Below are 27,489 nucleotides of genomic sequence, written 5' to 3' on the forward strand. Positions count from 1 at the left end.
TCTCTCAACGTTAGTTGTAGCATGGGAATTCTCTTAGAAAAAAACTTATAACACGCTTACAATAACGAATTTTATTATTTCTTGATAACACTTACAGATAACGAATCCAGTTCTGTGGATGTCGTGTAAATTTCAAAATTTATTTTTTGTCCACATTTTTTTCAAATCTTCATTTGTGAAAAATGTGATTTTTAGAAACTAAAAAACCCCTTTGCTTTGCTATCTAAATGATAAGTGTCAAATCTCGCCAAATAATTTTTTATTGATTCTCATATTCGTTTATCTTATACAATTGCTATTATACTGTAAAAATTCATTCTGAAACACTTTATAATTCTAATACTAAATAAATAGGAAAACCGATGTATTTATTAAGTAATTCTCATAATAACGAAAACACACCACCCTCCATACGCTAGCGAATGTTGACTTTGGTACAAGAAACTGAAATGTCGCCTTGACAACTTCAATACAAACAAAACAGAGTTTACGTCTTCGCTTCTTAGTTTTCGAATGTGTTTATATATACGTGTATGTTTGTGCAAGTGAAATAAATAATTCGAAAATGCGGTTTAAAATTACACTTGCCGAAAAGCCCTCTCACAAGGCTCCTGTCACTTGTGTTGGTTGGAGCAGCACAGAAGAAGTATATTCAGCAGGGTAAGTACCGCTTGCTACTAGATATTTTAAGTGAGTAATAGAAATGTTTTAAAACATTACAAAATTAGTAGAGTTTATAATAAGTTTAACAAATTTTGTAAGTGAATTAATAAATATATGGGTAGAACAGACATTTATACCTGCTGTACGTTATTATCAGTGACGTGACACGTTTAGCACAAACGTTCAAAAAATATCATATCCAATAAACTCATGATGAATCATAGAGTAGGTAAAGATATGAAAATCAACTTATAAGAAAAGAGCCCTACCTCCTTTACGATAATTAATTACTATGTAGGTTCAATCGAATCGGTAAGGTAATATGTTTAGTAGGTACAAACCTTCCAAATATTCACATCCAATAATTGTGTCAAATCATAAAATAAAAATAAAGTACTTAAAATCAATTAGTAAGAAACAGCTTCCGCCTTCTTCACGTTAACTAATGAAAACTAGTACACTATAAAGGTAGGATCAAACAGTTAGTACCGCCTTTCTAATTTTATTTACTTTGACAATATACATACTTGTATAAAGTGCTAGTCAAAAGTCCGTTCTCCCCCTCGTATCTTTTGAACGGTTATACTTATAATAGTGAAATTTGGAGGGAGGTAATAAACAGACGTAGGCTCCTTAACTAGTCATAACAAGTGACGTAATAGTGACAGATAACGTTAAAGTGCCATTGTGATAGATAATTTTAAATAGGACCTTATGGCAAGTGATGCCTCGTTTGAAAGGTATTGAAAATACCTATTCACCCATAATAATTTTATTTGAGTTTATGCTCATTTTGATGAATAAATTAAATAAATAATAAAATTGTAGTTTCACATTTAATTAATAAATATTAAAACCTCCGCTTCTGGATACGTCTACGGGTCAAAAAGTTGACTTTTTTCAATTCTCTAATTGTTTTTACGTCAACGTCAACTTTTTTGACAATTAACTAGAGGCGAACGTTCAATCATACTAATTTTGTTTGGATTTAAAACGATTTTGATAAATAAATTAAATAAATACTAAAATTCTAGTTTGGCATTTAATTAATAAAAATTCTAACGTCCGCCTTTGGTTATTTGTCAAAAAAGTTTACGTTGGTCAATTCTCTAGTTGTTTTTAGTTTGCAAAAGCATTTTTAGCTCAATATTTAGTTGCTGTTTCTGCTTAGATTAATCAATTTTCTAGTTATTTTAAGTTAGCAAACGCGTTTATATCTGAATATTTATATTCTGTTTCTGCTTAGTTTACTAAATTCAAGTTTAGTCAAGTTGTTTTTAGTCAGTTGTTCTTAGTTAATATTTAGTTTAATTATTGTTTAACGAAACGTTTAAATTTTTACAAAGGCAGAATGGTATGTACTGTAGCCGACAAAGTAGCAGCTGTGTTAATAATTGGTGAATGTGTAAAAAATTTCCAAGCAGCGGAACGTCTTTTTAATGAGAGGTACCCCGATCGCCGTGCATCTAGAGCTTATTTAAGGAAGCTTCTTCGGAAGTTTAAACAAACAGGTAGTGTTCAAGATGTCAAACGATCTGGTCGACCAACAATTAGTGATGACAAAAAAATAGTGAACCCTACTTCTTCTACAGCCCAAGTTGCATCTATCTATGTCAAAATTCGAATCAAATTTGAATCAGTCAAAATTCAGTACGCCGAGTGTTGGCTGCAAACCAATTTCATCCATACAAATTAAAAATTGTGCACCAACTTTCAGATGATGACCCCGACCGAAGACTAGAATTCTGTGAAAATATGTCCAATAAAATTAACCAACAGCCTGATTACATAAAAACAATTTGTTTTAGTGACGAAAGTATTTTTTCTCTTAATGGAAATGTTAACACACACAATGTGAGGTATTGGAGTGGCACAAATCCTCACCTCTTTCGTGAAACACATACTCAATTTCAAAAAAAAATGTTTTGGCAGGTATTTTGGGAAACCACATAGTTGGGCCTGTTTTTCTCAATACTAACTTAACCGGTGAAGTGTATCTGGAGGTATTACAAAATGCAATTGAACCGTTAATACTTGAAATTCGAGAGGATAATCTAGATGAATTGGGCAACTGGGAATCCAGGCAACTTGGAAATAACGTTTCAACAAGACGGTGCTCCTGCACAAAATTATGGTGCAGTAAGACGTTACCTAGATGACGAATATCGTGGTAGATGGATTGGACAACGAGGTATGATAGAACAGCTCGGTCACCGGACCTCACACCATTAGATTTTTTTCTGTGGGGATACTTGAAATCTAAAGTTTACGCTACAGCACTCGACAATATTGACATTTTGAAACAACGAATTGTTGAAGAATGTAGTGCAATTTCCCCCGACACATTTGAACGAGTACGGCAATAGTTCAGAACTTACTGTCAGGAAGTAGATGCAGGAGCACATTTTGAACACTTACTATAAGAACTGGTTGTTAAATATTTATTAATTAAATGAGAAGCTACAATTTTAGTATTTATGTAATTTATTCATCAAAATCAAGTTAAACTCAAACAAAATTATTATGACTAAATAGGTATTTTCAATAACTTTCAAACGAGGTATCACTTGCCATAAGGTTCCATTTAAAATTATCTGTCACAGTGGCGCTGTAACGTCATCTATCACTATTACGTCACCTGTTATGACTAGTTGAGAAGCCTACATCTGTTTATTACCTCCCTTCAAATTTCACTATTATACCAATAACCGTTCAAAAGATACGAGGGGGGAACGGACTTGACTAGCACTGTATAAACTAATATATCGTATCGTACCAAATCAAATATTTCTGTTTCTGTACAACATCCCGTTTAATCCAGGTTTCACTTATTTATGTCAATATCTTCGGTTATTAAAAAGTTAACAAGACTGTTTTTGTTAGCAACAGCTGATCGAGCATTCCATTGTGTTATTTTGAGTTTAGCTTTGAAGGTAATTAAATTAGTTATTTGTTAAAAATATTATCTAGAACAATATTAATACCTTTGGCTAACATATGGATGTCAAGTGATTTTGCCTCTTCTAAACAATTAAACAAATAGGTAAGTATGAATGAGTAGGTAATAGGAAGTAGGAAATAATCAATAAATTTTAATAAGTTTCATAAACAAAAAATATTGCCACTGTTATTATTGTTTTAGTAATGGATCTCAAAGCCAAAAATATATAAAAAAGCGCATAGAGCCCGGACAAAAAAAAATAAGAAAGCTTAGCAATCCATTGTAGTTATATTCAGTTACAAATTTTTCATGTATTCGTCGTAGAGTTGGAACCTGTTTTTCGGTAGTACAAAAACTAATTATTATAAATCGACGAAGCACCCTTTGTCGTATTCATCCCCCACTTAGATTTTAAAACCAACATATTTCTTTTTTATTTGGGGTAGGTATTAAATGATGATGCCGTACCGTCCCCAATGAAATTCATTTTGAAATCGCTTTTACGGTGGTTAAACGTACACCTGTTGCAACACGTTTTTGTACTTGTTTTAAGTCTATTAGAGGTACGTTGTTCCTTGCTTATTGTTGCATAAAATGCATATCATTATCATCTAGCCTTAAAAGTCCACTGTTGAACATAGGCCTCTTGCTCGTGTTTTCAACCCCGTCTATTTTTCGCCACTGTCATCCAGTTTTTATTTGTCTTCTTGAATCGTCAGCCCATCGTGTAGGTGGACTATCAACGCATCTCTTGTCTTCCTGTGATCTCTATTCCAATAACCTCTTTGTCCATCGCCTATCCGTCATTCTAGCTATGTGTCCTGCCCATCTCCATTTTAGTCTCGCTATGCTTTTGATGACGTCAGCCACCTTGGTTCTTCTTCAGACCTCTTCGTTTTTTATTTTGTCCCGCAGAGTTATTCCTAACATGGATCGCTTCATTCTTCTCTGTGTAACTCTTAGTTTGGTAGCCAAGGCTTTTGTTAAAGTGTTTCGGCTCCTTATGTCAACACTGGTAGGACGCATTGATCAAATACTTTTCTATTCAGGCATGTGAGCAACTCACTTTTAAAAGTTTCTCTCAGTTTTCTCAAATACTGCTATTCTGGTTGGGTACCAAATTTGTCATTATTTTTGTTTTTGAGCTGTTTATATTTAAACCTACATTTTCTGTAGCCACACAGCGTTCCTGTACCATCTCTCTTACCAGTCCTAATTCCTAAGCTATTATGATTATATCATCGGTGAAACGGAAGTTGGTTGGACATTCTCCATCTATTCTTATTCCCTTTGTAAGTCAATCAAAATTCTTAAAAGCATATTCCAGCAGACTATTAAAAAGTTTAGGTGACATTGGGTCTCCTTGTCGAACCCCCGCTCTATGCTTTATGCGATTACTGTTAGTATGTAAGTTGACAGTGGTTTTTGCGTGTAACATAAAATGCATAACATTCGCTATAATTTCTGACTTTTTCCGAACAAAACTTTTCTATCTAATTTTGATTTAAATTCCATTTCAAAATCAAATAAAGTCACTGATCTTCAAGTAAACTTTGTTGCAGACTGTACCAAGTCAAGTTTAAAGGGCGAGTTGTTTACTTCTGCTATTATATTTCCGGTAATTTTACTGCGCATCGAGTAGGCGTGACCATTGTAAGATTTCGGATGTCAATTTTCCTAGATTTAACGTGAAATACCAGCAGATCGACCTCATGAAACGGGAATAAGAAGTGAAACCACTTATTAATAACAATCGTTTATTTAAAAATAAAGCAACGTGTGAAAATAATAAATTAAAAACTTAACATTATAGCCTAAAAGTTAAATAATACACTATAATACCTTCAAAAAAAGAAGATTTTTTATAAAAATATGTCAAATTTTCAAAAAATAAATATTTTTGCATATTTTGATTTTAATCTTTATAAAATTAAAGATCGTTACGAAATATATAGTCGCAATAAAGAATATTGTCCTATATTCTTCTATTGTCTTGTTTTAAATAATTAGTTAAAGTAGAATACGATATGAATAGGTACAATTTTTAAAAAATCAACGCCATTGTCATTAGTCAAATATTGTGATTATCAATACCACATTTTTTTATAGCATGACTATGAAAAATTCTTATTACATTATTTTCAATACCTTCGTAAGTAAAAATTAATAGTAATTGGAAATAATAGTAATAGTAATAGTAATTGGAAATACCGCAAGTGTTATTGTTCTAACCTTTAGGGATGGTCTATCGTAGTGTAAATTTAAAACCACGACTGAATTCCACCTTTGCATTAGCCGCACATTCCATTCTTTAGCACAAAAAATCAAAGAAAATAAAATTGTTTAAAAGATAATTATTCTCTTAATATTTTGCCCTTAAATCGGAAAATATTAAATGCACGAAAAAAATTCTAAAAAATTGTAGAAAATCACATTTCCAACAATTTCACTCCTAACCATTTTTGTCGAAAAGTGGCAGATATATTGATCAAAAACTTTGTTTAATCCGACTGGAATAATTATTATAATAACTATTTTTATCAATGTTTTTATCACATGTTTTATTTTTCACAGGATTATATTATCAAAATAAATTAAATCACTTGAAAATTTTTGGTTTGGAAAAACCTAATGATAAAACTTGCGATCTATTTATGGGTCTATCTTATAAAGTTTCACAAAGGTTATTTACAATTTTAAAATGATAAAATTATAACGGTAACTAATAAGAAGTTCGCTGTATAAGAATAGATCGGCAATCGACCAAATAGTCCTAAAAACGTTGTCGCATTAAATATCCTCCAAACTTGCTTGTACATCGCTTAAATGCACATCACCTTATTGTCTTGTGAGAATATCGTGGACTCACGTATCACTTCGCGCTTTTTTCATTTTTAGCATTTTTTCTAGCCGCATGAGACAAACCTGTCACTACGAAATCAATACTTAAAATTACTAACTTTTAAGTATAACAACATATTTATTTTTAGCAAATCCATCGGCCTATGGTGTCATTTTGTTTATGTATATGATGGAACTCGACGTGTTAAATTAAATACATAATATGTACTTATATAATAATTTGTCAAAAGCAGTAGTGTCTTTTATACTAATAGTCCAGGCGGGATCTGTTTTGAATTGGACATTTTCCATATGAGTCTATTTTTTGCTGGAATCACATCAGTAGGTACCTTGTATCGATAATCACGATACGCGCTAGTCGCAAATCTTGTACTAATTTTTTTATTTAAAGAAATCCGAAGAATTTTTTTGCTTTTTGCGTACATACACCTGTAACTCAAGAGATATTCCTCCTATAAAAAAATGTCTAAATTAAAAGTTTTGTTTTTCAATTTTACATAATATTTGACTAGCTAGAAATTAAAAATTTAATGTTTATTGTTTAAAAAATGACAAAAATTGGGAAACAAGTGCGAAACAAATGGTACAGTAAGCGGTACAGTAGACTAACGCGAAGCTTCGTACTATGGTTTCTGTATTTTTCAAATTAAGCAATATTTTTTAAATTGAATAAAGTAATTTTATTATTTATTTATTATTTATATTTTATAAAAATTATATATTAAAATAATTGAATAAATTACTATGTTTGCTCCTAGCCCCAATTGATAATGTATTAACAAAGCACAAGTTATTTACTTCTGACAGACCTGCCAAATTCACACGAAATATTAAATTATTAATAAACTATAAATAATTATCATTTATTAGTAAACTTAATTATTATATAAACTAAATGAGATGTTTAAAAATAATAATTGTATTTATATAAGATTATTTTAAAACGAAAAGTGTCATAAAAATTTAAACATATGATTCAATATTGTTATTAATTGGATGACATTTATGACTTTTAAATTTTGATAATCGTCATGAATCGAATCTTTTATTGACAGATATTTTTTTAATTTTTTACTATTCATTTAATGTCTTTATTTTTTTAGTTATTTTTCTTGCAGTTGTTAATTAAAACCTGCTTAAAATACATATATGATAACTAAAATTTAATTGATGGAGAGTAGTAAATCGATATGAAGACCCGCTATTTCGTGACGGTACCCGTAACGCTTTCTCGTGGCGCTAGTTCCTTGACGCATACTCAGCATTTTACTACGGATAAAAATGGAATTTTTCTTTAATATTTTTCGACCACCGAAACGTAACTTACATCCTTCATATCTAAATATCGATAGGATATGTTTTTATATAAATATTTTACAATCCGGGGTCCGCAAAAAAAATTGCAAATTTGCAAAATTATGTTTGGACAAAAATTTTTTTAAATATAAAAAAGGCTCATGCTTTTACACCCACTTAAAAAATTGAAATCGATTAACTAGGAGAGCCTAGGGAATTTTTTATTGTTATAAACAATTTTTTGGCTTCTAAATAAATAAAATAACTTTGCGAATTTTAAACATAACAATTTCAAAAAGTGTCACCTAAAGAGCTTTAAAAGGTGCCTCTTTTAAAACAGTAGATTGAATGCTTTTGTTGCAAAGATATCGAAGCTTAAAGTTGTATGTTAAAATGTATTTGCCGCCTAACCATAAGTGATAGAGGGCTCATTTTTAAACAAATACTCTTGTCTTGTCAAATTTTTGCGTGATTCGCCTCGGACAACATACATAAGAAGACAACAAAAATCGTTTTGGTATAAAAAGATTCCAAAGCCAGGAAAAAACCACACGTTTCCGCAAAACTACAAACCGATAAGCTTACTTCCCGCAGTCAGCAAGATTGTAAAAAGAGTCATACTAAGCAGACTCCAATCAGAAACAGACAGGTTAAGAATAGTCCCAGAAGCTCAGTTTGAAGCTCTACCTAATTACAAGTACTTAGACTAACAGAGTACATAACAGTTGGATTCGCCGACAACCAGTATACAGAAGCAGCCTTCCTGGACGTAAGCAAAGCCTTCAACAGAGTCTGGCATAAAGGACTGACATACAAAAAGAGAAGCTATAAATACAGCTAGAGTAAGTAGGATACAGAGTAAAATAAGAACGTGGAAAGAATATCTAGAAAAACTATTTGAAGACCAAAGAGATAACACCTTTGAGCTAGAAGAAGAGGTAAATGATGGACCAAGAATATTACAGCAGGAAGTTTGCTCCGCAATAATACAGTTAAAGGATGGCAAAGCGGTAGGCCTTGATAATATACAAGCAGAACTACTCAAACTAATGGACAACGAATCAATAGCAATAATCGCAAAGATATTCAACAACATATACAACTCTGGAGAAATACCAACACAATAGCTAAAATCTGAGTTTATTGCTTTTCCAAAAAAACCAGGAGCCAAAAAATGCGAAGATTACCGTACTATAATCCTCATGAGTCATCTCCTAAAATTGTTCCTAAAGATAATTCATAAGAGAATCTACAAGCTGTGTAAAAGTCAAATTTTCCCCAACCAGTTTGGATTCACAAATGCTGTTGGTACTAGAGAGGCTTTTTTCTCAGTACAAGTCCTATTCCAGAGATGCAGAGACGTCAACTGCGACGTATACGCATGTCTGGTGGATTACGAGAAAGCGTTTGATCGAGTACAGCACGCCAAGATGATGCAAATACTAAAAGAAAAAGGAATTAACAACGAAGATCTGAAAATAATTAGAAGTCTCTACTGGAATCGGACAGCAAATCTCAGAGTTGAAGGTGAACACACTGACTATGTGAAAATCATGCGTGGAATGAGGCAAGGCTGTATTTTGTCTCCTCTAATCTTCAATCTGTAATCTGAAAGAATATTTATCGAAGCATTGCACGAAAATGAAAAAGGTATTCTACTAAATGGTTACCGGCTAAACAACATCAGATATGCAGATGACACCATAGTATTTGCGGACTACTTAGAAGTCGTACAAGTTGTTATGAACAAAATCACGTATTACAGTCAACAATATTGACTCAATATAAACGTTAAGAAGACAAAGCTTATGATAATTAGCAAGAAAAAAATAACAGAAGGTCAACTCTACGTCAACCAATCCCCTGTAGAAAGAGTGACGCACTACAACTACCTCAGCACGATAATAAATGAAGAATGGACCAACAACCAGGAGATTAGAGCACGCACCGGAAAAGCTAGATCCACCTTCAATCGGATGGGGCCTTCCTCAAGAGTCACAACCTCTCTCTTGATACAAAAGTAAGAATGCTGCGATGCTGTCTTTACTGTCCTTTTGTATGGTGTTGAATCGTGGACCTTGAACGAAGATATGTGCAGAAAACTGGAAGCATTTGAGATGTGGCTATATGGGAGAATCCTTAAGATCCCGTGGACTGACCGAGTCACGAATGAGGAGGTCCTCAGAAGAATGAATAAGAACCGAGAGGTACTGACCACCATCAAATCTCGAAAGTTCTTCGGACATATTATGCAAAATGAATCCAGATATGCTCTCCTTCAAGCCATCCTGCAAGGAAAAATATTTGGAAAACGTGGTCCAGGAAGAAGAAGAACATCTTGGTTAAAGAACCTTAGAATCTGATTCAATACAACATCTGTGCAGCTTTTCCGCGCAAAGATTGCCATGATGATTGCCAACATTCGTAACAGATAGGGACATCAAGAAGAATGGATACAGGAAATCCATGACAGAACTAATCTCATCGTACATGGGCGGCCGGAGGTTTAGGGTTCGGATAGGACAAGTCCTGTCCGAGCACGGAGCTCTGGTGGCCGGAGTGCCACAGGGAGTGGTCCTGTCACATCTACTGTATACAATATATACCACCGATGTTCCAAAAATACCAGGAAAACTTCTCAGTGTTTATGCAGACAACATTGGATAACATAGAAAAATGGAGTATCCAGTTATGTTTAAAAAGAGAAGAAAAAGTTCAGACGAATAGCTTACAGTACAAAAAAATCCCGTCAAATGTAAAAAAAAAGTAAAATACCTAGGAGTCACAATGGATTAAGGACTAACTTTCACGCAACATGTGGACAAAACCATTCAAAAAACAGGCACAATCAGAGCGGCAATAAGAGGACTCATAAGTAGAAAAAGCGAGTTTAGACTAAAAACGAAAATAAGACTGAATAACAGCATCATACTTACATATGTATCTCTTGCATGGGGACACATAAATAAATCAAACGAAAAGAGGATTCAAGCAGCGCATTCATAGAAGCGGTAAATATACCCCAATACGTTTCTGAACGTTTGCTGTTGAGAGAACTGAAACAAGTAAGGATGACAAACACGATGGAACAAAAAGCCAGAACAAAGTTTTCTGAGCTAGAGAACCACCCAAGCCCGATACTGCGAGAGATAATAAGATAAGATGCGTTTCATCGATGAAAGCACAAAAGACCAAAACAGCAAATCCTGGCCAACATAGAAAGTCTAGAAAATCGTAGCTCTATCAATAGAAGACAACTCAGAACATAGCACTGGCAATTTTAATAATGACTAATGATATTACTTTTCAGACGACTCCAAAAAAAAATACATAAAACTTAAAAAACGGCTTCTGCCACCAAAAAAATTACAAAAAACACTAAATCCAGGCACGAGAGGCCCAAATCCTCGAGCGTCAAGTCGCCGAACACGGAGTGTAGACTTGGGTCCCGAGCAAGCGATTTCAGATTCGATGATAAGTCACCAGAGATAGCAGGAAAAGAGCACCTTACGCTAACCTGCTTTGATCGGGATAGGATATCGTGTTTGAGTTCTTGTATCCAGGCCGTCCACACGACAAACACTTTGCTGAAAGAGAGTCCCTATCGCGCATCAGAGTCCTATAGGGGGGAAAGGGATGGTCTGGGGTATTGGGGCACGGTGAAGTGACTCCTGAGTACAACCATTAATCCTTTCCGCCCCAACGAATTGTAACACCCGAGTGTCATTCTTAAGGGGTGTACAAGTCTCACAGGCTGGTTAAATTAAATTGCTTGCTGGGCGGTGTCTACCCGGTGCACTGAGCAAAAAGTGAATCAGCGTGTTCAAAATACTTGAGACTTGAGCCTTTTTTATATATATAACAAATTAACGGTTATTTCAAACACTATTAACCCATCCTATTGAAATTTAGCACACGTTTCAATCGTATTATACAGCTTTTTTAGAATCAGAATATACAGCCTATAAATTATGATTAAATGGTCGTTAAAAATTTAAAGGAAAAACTGCATTTTTACAATTTTTTTTTCCAATTATTGCTATTTTTTACAATAAACATTAAATTTTCAATCTCTAACTAGCCAAGTATTATGTAAAATGGAAAAACAAACTTTCTACAATTAATCTCTCTAGTTCTAAGCGGAAATACGGGCACCAAAAGCAAAAGTTTTTGAATCGTTTCAGATTTTGTTAAATAAAAAATATACATAAGGTTTGCCACTGGCGTATATCGTGATTATTGATCCTGAAGTTAAGAGTCCTATGGAAAATGTCCAATATGGTTTGTTTTTCGACAGATCCCGCTTGTACCATAATAATATGCTACGCTTGTGTCCCGCAAAACCATACATTTTACTTTAACACATTTGATGTTAAAATAGACTATCCTTGAATAGATATTTTTTATATTTAATCATTAAGGATTGACCAGTATAATAATGTAATCAGATGTGAATATTGGCCATTCAAAAATATTAATTTTAAAAGGATACTGTTAATATTTTGAAAGAAATTAATTTATATATATATTTACTACCCTCATTCTCTTTTTGGTGATTTATTATCAGGAAAGTATAAAATAGTACGCCTAGGATGATAGTAAATATGAGGTTCACAATAAAAAACTAAAGTGAAATCTGCGTTACTAAATCCTATGCAGTAAAAAGGTGCTTCTCTCAAATGAAATTCTTTGCATGGCACGTTCTCTGGAGTCTTCGTAAATCCTTTTTTCGGATCTTCTTGTAAACTTAAGCAGTTCCGGGAAAGTAGTCCGAGGCAGTATTTTTCGCTAGTTTGAATATTGTGAACGTTCACGCAGATTTTGCTCTCATCGGATTGGTCTGAGACTTGTTTGAACAGTATAGTATCGTTGTGATCTGTAATAATTCCTAAAGTTTCGTGATTCTCTAATAACTTGAGACAATATATGCTGTAGGTATCTTCTCTGGTGTAGAAAATCTTAACGCAGGTCTCCAAATCATAATCGAAGGGATCTGTAACAATAAATGAAACTATTTTTAGTATTTTTTAATTATAAGATTCTAAATTGTATAAACAACAAATTGTATATGTTGATGTAGACAGCTTGTAGCATTTTTTTCACTCCGTATATAAAAAACTCAGGGCTAAAAGGATGAGGGTCCAAAAAAACAAGTTTTGAGTAATTGGGTTTTCAAATTTTAAAACTAGATATAAAAATAATTAACAGAAAGGGCACTCCATTTACTTCATTTAGGGCATTAACAGTCTGGCGATGTAATATCATTCGAGGGTGATAAGAAAGGATGCTTAGTTACCGTACAGGTCGTGTTTTGGAAGGACAACTTTTGTATATAAAGGAGAAAGAAGCTTAGCCCATGACTTAAGTAATTCCTGGTTCTCGCAAGAAATAACTCTAAATGGTGTTGGTTTGGATCTGGAGTTTTCAAGTTTGTTCCAGTCGGAAAGAGTTTCAACCACAGATTTTTGATTGATTAAGCCCATGTTTCTGTCACACTTGAAGTATGAGTGGACTCTGATTGAAAAAACATTGCTATTTCATTAAGTCTCTAAGTATAGTGTACGATGTAGTAAAACATACGTAAAACGGTGTAATTTTTGTTTTGACCTGCGCAGGAATCGCAGAAAATTCTAAGCTCTTTTACTTGAAAGTCCAGGAGATTAAAAATAAAATCCCAAAGCAAGGAATAAACTTCATCTCCTCAAGTTTCGAACAATTCTTTGGCAGGCAAAACAACAGGCGTAGCACCATTGGCCAGCCAGGATATACGTCTACGTCCAGGGCCTCTCTTACCCTTAATCTTGCCCTGTAGAAGTCGGTATTTATCATTGCGCATAATGTGGCCAAGTAAGCCAATTTTCTGTTTTTTATGGTCTTAATAATTTCTTTATCTTTTCTTAGCCTCTGGAGAATAGTTATGTTATTGTGTGTTGTATATATGAGACCCTCAACATACGTCGGTAGCACCACGTTTCAAATGCCTAAAATAGTTTTATGGCATCTTCTGTAAGGCTCCAGCTTTCTACTCCTTAGAGGAGGACACTAAAAACGTAACATCTAAGAATTTTTATGCGTATATTGATACTTAAAGATAAGTTGCAGAGAATCTTCCTAAGGCTGTTGAAAGAGCTTCTGGCTTTTTCAATACGAGTTTTTATTTCGTAGCTGTGATCCCAAGTATCCTGATATGGCAGCCCAAATAGCATATTTTTTCCACTCTTTCTAACGGTGTATCGTTAATTGTAATTTGGGCCGGTGTTCTTACTAATGATCATTATTTTTGTCTTCTTGCAATTTAGTTTTAGGCCGTATTTGTTATATGCTTCTACAACGTTATCCATCATTCTTTGGAGCCCCTGCGCACTATCTGACAGCAACAATGTATCGTCTGCATATCTATGTTGTTTATAAGTTGGCCATTTACAGCAATCCCATCTTTTGATTCGTCTAAGGTCTCTCTAAAGATGCTTTCAGAGTATATGTTAAATATTGCAACCCTGTCTAACTCGTCTTTTTCGACTGTGAAGATCTCGGACAGTTTATTTTCTAATCGTACTGTTGCTTTTTGTTGGAGATATAAGTTTGAGATTAGTCTTATATCTTTACCATTAAGTCCTGATGTTTTTAGGATATCGATTAGTTTCCCAAGTGGGACTTTATCAAATGCCTTCTCGAAATCAATTCACCATTAAAGGTCTAGTAAGGCCAAAACTTTTCTTATGAGACCAAAATTTGAATTTACGAGGCCATAATAGAACCTACCTTTACAACATCATACAACAGTCACCTATGGAAGTAAACAACAATTCCTTCGAATTATATATGGCTCTTGCAGAGATAGCATCGCAAAAGAATGGAGGCCCAAATACAACAATAGATTAGATACTCTGTAAAGGAAAATCTAGTACCTAAGATACATAAAGGACAATAGACTAATACGGGCAGGTGATGTAACACAGAGTAGGAACAGCCGATTTGTCAACAATGTATGTTGGGAAAGACGAGAAGGAAGAAGAGCTGTAGGACGGTTTAGAAATAGGTGAAAAGATGCAGTAAGATAATTTCTGGAAAAAATTAGTATAAGACAATGGGAAATAGTAAACGCGCAAAGATTCAAGAAGGATTGTAACGTTATTGATGATCATGATGATGAATCAAAGTTATCAGTGCAGGAAAATTGCCTCAACATCTTGCTTCTTTAAGTTTTAAATTCGGATAATGCAAAAAGCTTTTAGAAAAAAACATGGATGACGATGACGGAGTAGTAATCGAATCGATCAGCTCGGTGGAAATTAAATTATCCAGGCTTTGGCCAATCTTATCGCCGAATGCTTTTACCAAGGAAACACATATTCTTAATGGAACAATGCAGTCATTATTTTATTACACGAGGAAGGAGACAATTCACAAAAATTATCAAAAAAAGACTGGACGCTAAATTAGACTTCTATCAGCCTAGACAACAAGCTGGATTTATATTGGGATACAGCACTAACGACCACTTACTCGTGATAAAAAACCTGATAGAGAAGTCTGCAGAATACAACAAACCATTGGCACTAATGTTTGTCGACTACGAGAAAGCATTCGATACCATAAGCCATCAGAAAATGTTAAAACCATTAACAGAATTCCGAATAGACCATCGGTACACTAACATAATCAAATATATCTTAAGTTAGCTTAAGACTATCTGAAAAAGAAACAAATAAATTCTGTATACAGCGAGGAGTACGGTAAGGAGACACCATCTCTCCAAAGCTATTCACGACGCTTTTAGAACATATTTGTAAGAAGGCATATCTGAACGAGCATGGTATCAACATAAATGGAGACAAGCTGTCATTTGACATTTTGAAAAATTATATTACGCTTCCTTGGAAGTCGGACTAAAGATTAAGATAAGAAGCAAATAATGACTAATCTGGTGCTAAATTGAAATATTGCAGTTGATGGAAGGGATATTGTGCAGACTACATCGTATAAGTACTTAGGACATGAAATTTGGTTGGGCAGAAATAACCAGACGTGTTAGCTCCCACGTCGGATATGATTAGCCTGGGCAACGTTTGGTAAATTGGCAGCGTTGTATTTAAATCGGATCTAGCCATATGCCTCAAAAGGAAAATCTTTGACCAATATGTGTTACCTATACTCACTTATGGAGTGGAAACATTAACACTCACAAAAAGGTAGTAAATAAGATTAGCATGCCTCAAAGGACTATGGAACGATAGATATTGGGTGTCTGTTTGAGGGACCGAATCCCAAACGAAAAAAATACGTCGTAGAACAAAAACAGACACTATCGAAAAAATCGCGTCGCTAAAATGGAATTGGGCAGGACACATCTCCAGGTTATTATATAACCGATAAACAAAACGTATGGTCGAGTGAAGACCAAGTCAAGAAGCAATACGGAGCAGAGGACACCCACCAACTAGATAGACTGACGACCTGAAGCGTGTTAGCAATAACTGGATGCAAGTCGCACAAGACAGAGAGAAACAAATGAAAAGAGCTAAGGGAGACCTATATTCAGCAGTGGGCGCAAACAGGTTGATGAAGATGATAATGATGATTGTCTTGTGAACGATGCCTTATATACCAAAGCTGGTATTTTTCTATTGGACTCTGTGTGCATCTTCCATAAATGTTTACATATCTACGACCTATCAAATTGGCTATTTTTAATATAAGATTAATGCCATTTATTTTATATTCTTCTGATGTTCTCGATGTTTCATCACAATAAAATTTTCAACAGTTTAGTAACTAATATTGTTTGTTCTTTTATATTCGTTGCAAAAATTTTGGTAAATTTAGATGAAATAGGTCTTAATTCTTTTTTTAAATATTGTTACAGTATTTTATTTACCTCCACAAGCTCCTTTTTACTGTTCTGACAGGCCTATTATGTAGGGGAAATAGGTCTACATTCGGCTATAGAGAACATTCGGCTATTCTTAATAATTTTGAATTCTATTTGAATTTCACGCCAGTTTTAGTATAAACGGTTGGAAGTATATCAGTATTTTACCGGGCTAGTTGTTCTTGGTGCTCCCACGTTTTTTAGATATTTTTCCGAGTGAAGTGTAAAATATTGTCTTCAAGGTAAGTTTTTATATAAATTTATTTTTTGTGTCGTAGGCACCCTTTTTGTTTTAGATCTTTGATTTGTGTAATACGTACTAAGCTACTACATTCCGAAAAATGAAAGATTACCCATGAACGATCATATCAATCACTTATTTTGTATAATTTGCCGTCTTTTTATATAAATAACAAACATATTTGTTATAGAAAAAGACAGCAAATACAAAATAAGTGATTGATGTGATCGTTCATGGGTAATATTTCATTTTTCCGACTGTATGTTACCTAATTATGGCAAAACATAACCTCAAATACTTTTTCTGCACAAAATAAGTCTAAAGTGCAGGTGGTAAACATTCAGCTGGATTATACGAATAACATTCGGCTACCAGCTGAATGTTTTGCATGTAAAAATAATAATTTTGTTTATTTAAATGTTTCTATAAAACAAAATTACCAAATTATTTGTTCATTCTAGATGCCTAAAAAGTATGTTAAAAAGACCAGCCGGTGTGACATAAGTGAAGAGAGAATGAAACTAGCTATTAAAACAGTTTTATCTAAAAGCCTTAGTGAGTATAAAGCTGCCCAATAATATAGTGTGAAACGACAAACAATAAGGAATCAAAAGAAGAGATTCTGGCTACATGGGAGGTTTCTGGTAAGGAAAGTGAGGAGGATGTGTCGTTTTCAAGTAAATATACATTAAGACAAATATTGACAACAGTTCAAGAAGAACAACTTGTATTTTACTAAAAAAATGTTCCTATTTGAATTATGGGCTAAACCACAAGCAAATACGAAGTCTTGCCTTCGATTATGCCAATTACATTCCGCGATGTAAGGTGTCAACATCTTGGAATCTTAAACAGATCGCAGGTTTGTGCCATATGATTATTATAATAATTGTTTTATATTAAAAATTCCTCTTTTAGGTCTTGACTGGTTAATAGGCTTTATGAAAAGGCACAAAAGAAATATATCTTTACGCAAGCCAGAGAACCGAAACATCAGCAGGGCAATGACATTCAATAAACCTGTCATTGATGATTTTTTCTCCACATACATATTCATTCTTGAAAAGTACAAGTTTAGACCAGAAGAAATATGGAACTTAGATGAAACTGGCTTGACGACAGAGATGTCACCTACGAGGGTTGTAACTTGTAAGGGTAAAAAGTAAGTTGTTCATATATCTTCTGAAGAGAGGTGGGAACTAGTTACTTTTGTTGTTATTGTTAATGCAACTGGAGGAACAGTTCCACAGGTTTTTGTATTCCCCAGAATAAGACACCCAGTAGAATACTTAAGAGATGAATATCCAGCCTCAGCTATTGCTTTTAGAAACAAAAGGAGATGGATGACATCAGAAGTTTTTCCTGGGGTAATAAAACACTTCGTCAGTCACGTGAAATATACTCAACAAAATAGGGTTTTGCTGCTTGTAGATAACCATGAATCCCACATTTCTGTGGAAGTAATAAGACTGTGTCAATAAAATGGAATCGTACTGCTGTAGTTCCCCCTCATACTACTCACAGGTTGCAGCCTTTGGACGTTGGAGTATACTGCCCTTTTAAAACGTATGACTGGCTGCTACCAAATCCAGCTCTTATGTCAAAGGTCATAACAATTAGATATTCCCCTACAATCTTCCCACCTTTTTCCTATTCAATAATTATGCCTCTTTAAACCACATCTTCCTTTACACTATTGTCACACCCCCCCTTTTTTTACGACCCTATTGTTAACTTCATAACTAACCATGTCCATTATACTTCACTACTTCATTATTATCTACTCTTCATGTCTACATCATATTCCTGTCCATCTCACTTTCTTTTATTATCTTCAGTCATTTCATATATCAACCATCTACTCATTTGTTTTAAACTCAGTAATCACTCAAACAAAATTCACAGTCCAACAATTTATCAAAACTCACTAATTCCTTTCTCAGACACAGGTCCATCTGGTTTCACCTTCCCAATTATTAATTATTAAAAAATCCTTATTCAACCACTGCTCCCCCTTCTTAGTCAACAACTTAGTACAGCACACTCATCCATCAAGTTCACGGTTTATATAAACCGAATTTAATATCATCAAAATAAAATTTTTCTTAGGGTGCTGGATGCTTTTTAGCATAAAGGACCTCTATTATCTCTAATTTGTTGATTATATCATTTATTTTTCCTTAAACCCACCCCCCTCTTTAGTCATGTCCTGTACCTTTACTCTTTTCAAGTCTCTGAGGAGCTCAGCCTTCTCATGCTAAATTTAATCCCATAGGTTATTATTTTAATTTCTTCAGCCGAAAGATTTTTAATATTCAGTCAATTTATTGGGCCACCTTATATAAACGTTTTACCCTACGAGCAGTCAAAAACAATTTTATTTAAAAATGAGGTCTTATATTAGCTACAATTATGTACAATTCAATTTACCTTGTCCTAGATGTGATCAACATAAAAGGCAATATCATATATCTAAGCTAATCAATCATAAATACACCTTTTAGACCACACTCCATACGACAAAGAGTAACATGGGCTGCCTAATACATACGTCATTCTGTCAAACATGACCTTTACCTCCATCGATAATTTTACATCCTTCATATCCAAAATTCAAAAACAACATTTTTAAATCCCAACATTTGGATTACTGTTATCATTTTAACATCACTAAAGCTTTTGAATCGTTTGGCTGCAGTAATATTATGTATAACCAACACTGTTCCATGGTGCATTGGCATTCTGTTTTCGACACCGTTCATAGATATATTGTCAATCAGTTACCAGCTGATGTCCGTTTGAAGAGGTTTACTCTACGGACGCTGGTACTCACGTGAGGCATGGTTATGTGTTGCCTGAAGTTAAATCTAATAAAGTATTAAACATCACTCACTTTTAAACAACAAAATGTACATTTTTTGGTAACTTAAATTTTTTGTAAAGGTTTGTACCCTAATATTTTGGTGGCTCAGGCATGTTAACCTGTAAGTATAACCATTTTGCTTTTTTAACCTTAGTCAACATTATAATCACGTTTGCCTTAATTAAATGGTTTATACTTGTTTTAGGCTTTTTAACCTGATGATGGAATTATTATACCGAAAACGTTTGTGTTTTTTGATGTAGCTCTTTTAAGGGTTTTTTTAAATATACCTAAATAGAAAGATTTAAACCTCTTTTTTTAATTAGATATTTAGGTGCTCTGACAAAACGTGTATATGAAAGTGCTTTTTCTATTAAAAACATTACAAGCTCCTTCAAAAATACTGGACTTTGGCCTTTAAACCGCCAAATATTTAACGAAACGGACTTTATAGCAAGCGAAGTGACCGACAAACCGCTAGCTGAGAATCACTCAGAAATTAATGCAGCCACTGAAAATGGTGATGGTTATTATTATTATTATTATTATTATATTACAAATAAGGGCAGAGGAGCGAGCTCCTATTATGCCCAAAAATCAAAAATAAAAAACATCCTTATAAAACTAATACCAATTATAAAGTTAACTAAACATAAACAATTACGTATATCATACAAAAGTTAAATGGTGAGACAATAAATAAATAAATAAATAATGCTATCCAAGAAAAAAATCCTATAAATAAAATAAACCACTATCAAGTTTATTTTTAAAGATGTTAACACTAGTTGCCGATATGGTGTCTTGATCCAAATTTGTTCTGTTCTCAAAGAAGTAACTCCCCACCTCTTGTAGAAAACTTAAAGAGTAATTCTTCCGTTGGATTCTCTGTGGAACCAAATACTCTCGTTCACAGAGACTCAACCCCTATAGCTCCGGCAGAAATGGTAGACACAAATTAAGAAAAAAGTAATTCCCGAAAATCTAAGCCAACAATATATACTGACACGCCTCAGTACGAAAACAAGCAAATTTTAGAAGAAGAGAGGAAAAGAAAAAAAAGCGAAAAAATCAGTTGTAAAGAGATTTGGTAGGAAACAGTTCCAAAAGAAATATATCCAGTTCAAGTGAATGGAGTACCGATCTTTTGTTAGACAAGTCGTCCGACGAGGATTTTTGGCCGGATATGAAGTTTATTTCTGACAAGGATACTCTTTCTATAAATGCCTTTATACTTGTAAGATTTGTGGTTCCTAAGAAACGAGAAATTTATTACATAAGAAAAATCATTTCCCTACAAGATGCAGATTTTGTAGTTAAATTCTTACGAAAAAAAGCAAATAACAGTTTTTTGTTTCATGATATTTCAGTTATAGAAAAAAAGGATATTGCAACAGTGTTACCGACCCCGATCAGTAAAGGAACTTTAAGAACTTTGAATGTGTTTAAGTTCAATGTTAACTTTTCGTCTTTGAACGTAAGACAAATTTTTGACAACATTAATGACGAATAATTTTAGTTTACTTACATACAGTTTGGTGTTTAGTACTGGTAATAAAAACCTTTGTTTACTTGTTTTAATATGTTTTTTGTATTAAATAAGCAACTTTTAACAAACCAGACTAAGGGCCGAATCATCCTTACATCGTAGATGAATATTGTTCTGAAGCTATTTTCTTGTGGCATTTTAAATTAATTAATATTTAAATGGGAATAAGCCACAATTAAAGGTTAAAATACATTTATTGACGTTTCAATTTCCACTTCGGAAATCGTTCTCAAAATACAAACGTATTTTGTATTTTGAGAACGATTTCCGAAGTGGAAATTGAAACGTCAATAAATGTATTTTAACCTTTAATTGTGGCTTATTCCCATTTAAATATTAATTATCGTAGATGAATGTTCCCCACCTTTGGTTATCATTCGGCAATATGTAAGAAAATCTATAAATCGATTTTTCTATATTTGCTTATAGAAAATTAGTGAATTAGTAACATAAAATATGTAACATTATATACCCCAAACACTGAAAAGTGGAACAAATCATCATTAGCTATATTTTAGATTTTGATCGCCAAAGTCAAATGTGCCGAATGATCCCCACTTTCCCATATGGCACTGTCATATTTCTTTAGTAGTTTCTTATAAACGTTTCAAGTTCTTTTTCTTATACTCCCCTTTTTTCAATAGTTTGTATTATAACTGTTGTTCTCTTAGAAATACTATTTAATAAGTTTGTGGTTAATTTTCAACAAGAAGTTAAATAAAGGCTAAAATGCAATATTACTTCAAAACGATATAAATACTACCTACCATATTTAAAAATTATAATTTTCATAAATACTGAACAGAATATTACTTTATTTTGAAATTTTAACAAAGAAGTGGTACTGCTTGGCCATTTCATGATAAATTGTTATCACGCTCTTGCAAAGTAAATTTCACAAAATAACATAACCTAACCATTTAAAACTGAATAATAAAGAGCAATAACACTTTACGATCACATGTTCGTAATTTCCTCACAATCTACCTTGAAAACTGCCTATAATGAATGAAATTATTTTAATTGACTACTTAGTTTTTGATAGGGAAATAATTCAAATTAATAACAGCGTTATTGCTCACCTTTAGCACGAGCGACTGCCAAAATAGCTACTAAACACAACACAAAACCTAACATCGTAATTGGTGTTGTTTATAATTGAACTGATATCACTCGTACTAAAATACGCATCACACTCGATCACTACGAAATATTCCGCCATAATTTTATGCACATATGCTATAAATAAAAAATCTTAGCGTCTGATGAAATGTTTCCTTTCTTAGTAATCTCAATACTGATAAAGAGGTTCCTAACACTACGAAACACACTTCTCAATTATCTATTTTTACGCAGATAATATTTTTTGGGTTTATGTGTTTTCGATATCGAATAATTCTGTTCACGGAAAATATTTTGGGGTGGTATTGAACTAAAAAAGTAACAGAAAAATAATGTTAAGCTTTAATTCAAAATTTATCGAATCAAGTGAGGGAAGGTGTCGGTCAGATAGAAAAAAGTGACAGGCGGCGGATTCGTATTCGTTTCACTGTCGAAATGCTTTCGGCACTGGCCCAGGATAGAAAAACTGCTAAAAATGTAGCAGTTTGAAGATCTAAATGAGTATATATATATATATATATATATATATATATATATATATATATATATATATATATATATATATATATATATATATATATATATATATATTGTTATGCTATTTAAATTGTACGATTTTGCTTACTTAGGAAAAATCCTGTCTATATTTATTAAATGAACTACTCTCCAATTAATCACAATAAATCAGCATTAATTAATTACAATCTCAGGCTATTTAAATTGTACGATTTACCTTTGATCGTGGATTCAAAATATTTTCCAATTAGCGTCCTAATCGGGATAGGTAATATGACCTGAATAAAATACATAGAATTTCAACTGAACTATATGTGAGATGTCCTTTATTTTAATGAAATTTTATATAACAATCAATCCTGTAATATTTGCAATATACTAACTTTAAATATATGAGAAGTTGTTTTCTATCATGGACCCAAATGTTATTTTACATTGATTTTTAATATGTGTTATAACTAAGCTCTTTTTATAATTCCTTTTTTTTAAGTGATCGCAAAATTAACTGTCTCTATTATTTATTCAATTTATTTAATTAATAAATGAAAATCACACTCCGGCTCTAATGAAATTTGACTGACCTTTCCTTCTCTGCCGTTGCAATTCTATGGCCACGCCACAAGCCACACTCTGCTTCTGCTCCTATTGTGGTCCAGATGACGTACACCTTTCTCCTATCTGTCCTTGTATCTCCAAATGTTTCCGGCTTCGTCTGCTATTAATATTCTTATGCCCTTTGGTTTTCTATCTCTCTGTACCCCGTTCCTCACACTGGTCAGCTTTTACACCGCAAATAAACACACCCGGTAAATTACGTCTTCGGGACTTCAAACAAACACAAAAAACAAAGCTCCTTCCTTCTTGGACGACGAAAACTGACTACCAACCTTTTTTTCTCTCTCTTATCTCATAGCCAAAATCAACCTCCTTGCATTCAAAATTTGACCAATAAAAATCATCCACCTCTTGTGACGTATATCGTTACCACCCAACTCTCTCTATAAAACGTCATTCGGGTAATTCCAGAAAACAAACTTCTTTAATTATTCTAACTAAATCTATCTGCTTTACAAATATTTCTTACTAATAGCTACAAACGATACCTGTTTCTCAATTCAATGTCTTTTGTTAATAAACTTTTACCGATATAATCTTTCGGGGAGAAAACCACCGCAAATCCCGGTCTATTGTTCAACACTTTCTATATACACTTTTATTCCGGGTAAAACCATTCCACAATCACCGACTTATTTAAATTTCTTATCGATAATATTTGAAAGTCTTGTCTCTGAGGCCTAATGAACAATTCTTCGAACAACTTAAAATACATATTTTGTCTTATACAGGATGTTTGAAAATTCATATGCCCGTGTCTTTATGAAATATCAATAATTTTAATTTTTATTTAAGTAATAAAATTTGTATATCGGTTTTTTATTGCTTATGGACATTCAAAAGTACAACAAATCCCCGCCTTTGTAATCGATAAAATTTATCAATTTATGCAACTAAATTTTCTCGAGGCAAAATAAACGCACTTCCTGTATGCTATCTGTACTTATGCTACGTATTATCCTATCCTACTATCTACTTTATACAAATTTAAATCTTCATTCGTGATATTTATATACATCATGGATATTATAAATACCTCTGATCTTTTCAGAATCCATATGTTTCAACTCATAGCTGTTTACTCCATCTTCGTTGTTTACTATGTATGGCCCTTCGAAAACAGGCATCAATTTTGCGCAAATACCGGTCTGAAGATTTGACACTCTTAATGCTCTTACCATTACTTTGTCATCCTTTTGGAAAGTTACTGGTCTTCGTTTCCTATTATGACCCTGTCTCTGGATGTATTTCTCATTGCTTCTTCTTAATCTCCTCTGAACGGTTTCTATAACCTGTCGATACTCTCTTTGTTCTGGATCTTCCCACGGTCTTATCGGCATGACGCCTTTCATGATGTATTCTGGTGTTTCTTTCGTTACTGTACTTGGCATGGAATTTAGGTACATCTCTATTTCTCCCAATTTTCTGTCCCATCGCCGATGTTGACCATCCGTTGCAATGCGAAGAAATTTCGTTACCTCTTGTATAAATCGCTCAGAAGGATTACTTTGGGGATGCCTGATGCTTACAAAGTTCGTCTCGATTCCCCGTTCTCTAAGCTGTCCCTTGAAACGATCATTTCGGAAGTACGTTGCATTGTCTAGTAAAATTTTTCTTGGGGTTCCTACCGTAGCGATGAAATTGTCTATTTTTCTCAATATTTCTTCCCCTTTTGTGGTGCGGCAACTATATAATTTTACGTATTTTGAGAACACATCCACCATCACCAGAATATGCTTGTTCCTTTGCGTGGTCACAATTAGATCGCTTAACATGTCGATGGCTATAATGTCCAGGTTGTTCCGGGATACAATGCTCTTTGCAATATTTTCGTTTTTAAAATTCCTGCTCTTGTATTTCTGGCATACTTCGCATTTCTGTGTGATCTCTTTTGCAATGCGGTAATCTTGTCGACTGATGTAGTTTTCCCTAAATACAAGCCATACCTTTCTACTGCCAATATGTCCATTTTCCTCGTGTAGTTTCTTGATGATTCTTTCTGCCAATGTCGGTGTCACTAAATATAATTCCTTTCCGTCTATTCTCTTAAAAAATATCTCGTTTTCTAGCTCTGCTCTTCTCTTTTCTCTTTCTTCTAGGCCTTCCTGGTCGGTCCTTATCTCATTTAACGAAAATATCCCTTCGTCTTGTGTCAGTATATTCAATCCCACATGTAATGTAATTGTCTCCTTTTTTCCTGTATCTTCGTCCCGTGTTAAAGCGTCAGCTATTATGTTGTCTTTCCCTTTGATGTATCGAAATTGGAAATCATACTCTTGTAAGAGCAGAATGCCTCTGTGTATTCTGTTATTTACCAATCGATTCTTCATGATGTGTATCAATGCTGCATGATCCGTTTCGATGGTGAATTTAGCTCCCAATAAGTAAAACCTTAATTTGTTTACGCAAAATAGTACACTGGCGAATTCCAACTCGGTGACACTGTATTTTCTCTCATGTGTTTTAGTCACTCGAGATATAAAACATATCGGAACCTCTTGGCCGTTTTGTATTTGCGACAACACTCCTGCAAATTTCTGTATCGACGCATCCGTACGGAGTATAAACGGCAAATTGTAAATAGGGTGATATATTTTTGTTCCTTTAACAAATTCTTGTTTCAATATTTTGAAAGCTTCCTCCTGTTCTTCTTTCCAATTCCATTTTGTCCCTTTCTTTAACAATTTTATTAAAGGAATTTCTTTTTGGCTTAAATCGGGAATTAATTTCTTGAAATAATTTATCGTACCGAGAAACCCTCGCAATGTTTTTAGATTTGTTGGTCTTGGGTATTCGTCGATGAGCTTTACTCTGTCCTCGGCTAGACTTACAGTTTCGGTGTCAAGTTTGAAACCCAAATAAATCACTTCCTTTTGAAAAAATTGACATTTTTCAATGTTTAGTTTTAATCCCGCTGTGTCCAATTCTTTCAAAATTATTTTGATATGTTCCACATGACTCTGCATATCTTGTGAAAAAATTAATAAATCGTCGATGTAATGGACGATGAACTCTTCATGGTGATTCAAAATGGTATGCAAAGCTCGTACAAGTGCTGCACAGGCGCTTTGTAATCCAAACGGAACCACCTTAAATCGGTATACTATACCATCAATTGAAAAGGCAGTGTAGTTTCTACACTTTTCAGCCAAAGGTATTAACCAAAAACTATGCTTTAGATCAATTTTTGAGAAAATATGTGATCCCGTGATCCTTCCAAAAATGGCCTCGATATTCAACGGTGATTCATATTGTGATACTGTGTGTTGGTTGATATTTCGGGCATCTAAACAGAGTCTTAACTCTCCACTGCTCTTCTTCACTATCACAATTGGGTTAATATAGGGTGAGTCACATCTCTCAATGATTTGATCTTCCAACATTTTTTTGATTTCTTGCTTTACTTCTTGCCGATACTTATAAGGAATTGGATAAGTCTTCGATCGAAAATTTCCCAAGTTTTTCACCTCAAATGAGTGCTCGTATTTTGTGGCCACTCGGTTTTCCTCATTTATCAGCGTTTCATAGTCTCTTAAAATTATACGCAAATCATTTTCTTTGCCTTCTCCACATATCAATTTTTTGTCTCTCCCATCAAATTTTTCGCACATATTCACCGTGTACTCCGTGTCTTCTTCAAACACCACTGTCTCCATTGTGTCCTCTTCATCTTCCTTTGTTTTTTTTTTGTTGGGCTCGTCTCTTCTTTTGAGGAATCCCAAGTTTTGCTTTCATTTCTTGTCAAAATTTTTCCATCTTCTTCTCCTGAGCTCGTCTCATTTTTTGAGGAATCCCAGGTTTTTTTTTCTTTGATCTTTTTCAGACCTTTTCCCCTCTTTCTTCCTTTTCCTTTCTTCGTCGCCAGGTTCATTTCCACCGTTTGTTCTTTCTCTGATTCGTCCGTAATTTGTTTCTCTTGTTCCTTATCCTGTTCTTCTTCTTTTTCCTT

At 33.7% G+C, this 27,489-nt stretch overlaps 1 protein-coding gene and 1 long non-coding RNA gene across 2 annotated transcripts in view; one reads left to right on the forward strand and one right to left on the reverse strand.

Annotated features, from left to right (window-relative positions):
• Positions 1 to 469: 469 nt before the first annotated feature.
• Oseg5 (intraflagellar transport protein Oseg5) overlaps positions 470 to 27,489 on the forward strand; it is a 154,801-nt gene continuing 127,781 nt past the window's right edge. The window contains exon 1 of the mRNA XM_072537501.1: positions 470 to 660. Within this exon, the coding sequence (XP_072393602.1) occupies positions 566 to 660 (95 nt within the window). The 5' untranslated portion in view covers positions 470 to 565. The remainder of the gene's footprint in view (positions 661 to 27,489) is intronic.
• Positions 5,366 to 22,607, reverse strand: LOC140445469 (uncharacterized). The gene is made up of 3 exons (XR_011951400.1): positions 22,370 to 22,607; positions 10,418 to 12,755; positions 5,366 to 10,237 (listed from the first exon to the last, which is right to left on the reverse strand). It is a non-coding gene; the product is annotated as an uncharacterized lncRNA (long non-coding RNA).

The sequence above is a fragment of the Diabrotica undecimpunctata genome, chromosome 7 (genome assembly GCF_040954645.1).
Source record: "Diabrotica undecimpunctata isolate CICGRU chromosome 7, icDiaUnde3, whole genome shotgun sequence".
In the NCBI taxonomy this organism is placed as follows: domain Eukaryota; kingdom Metazoa; phylum Arthropoda; class Insecta; order Coleoptera; family Chrysomelidae; genus Diabrotica; species Diabrotica undecimpunctata.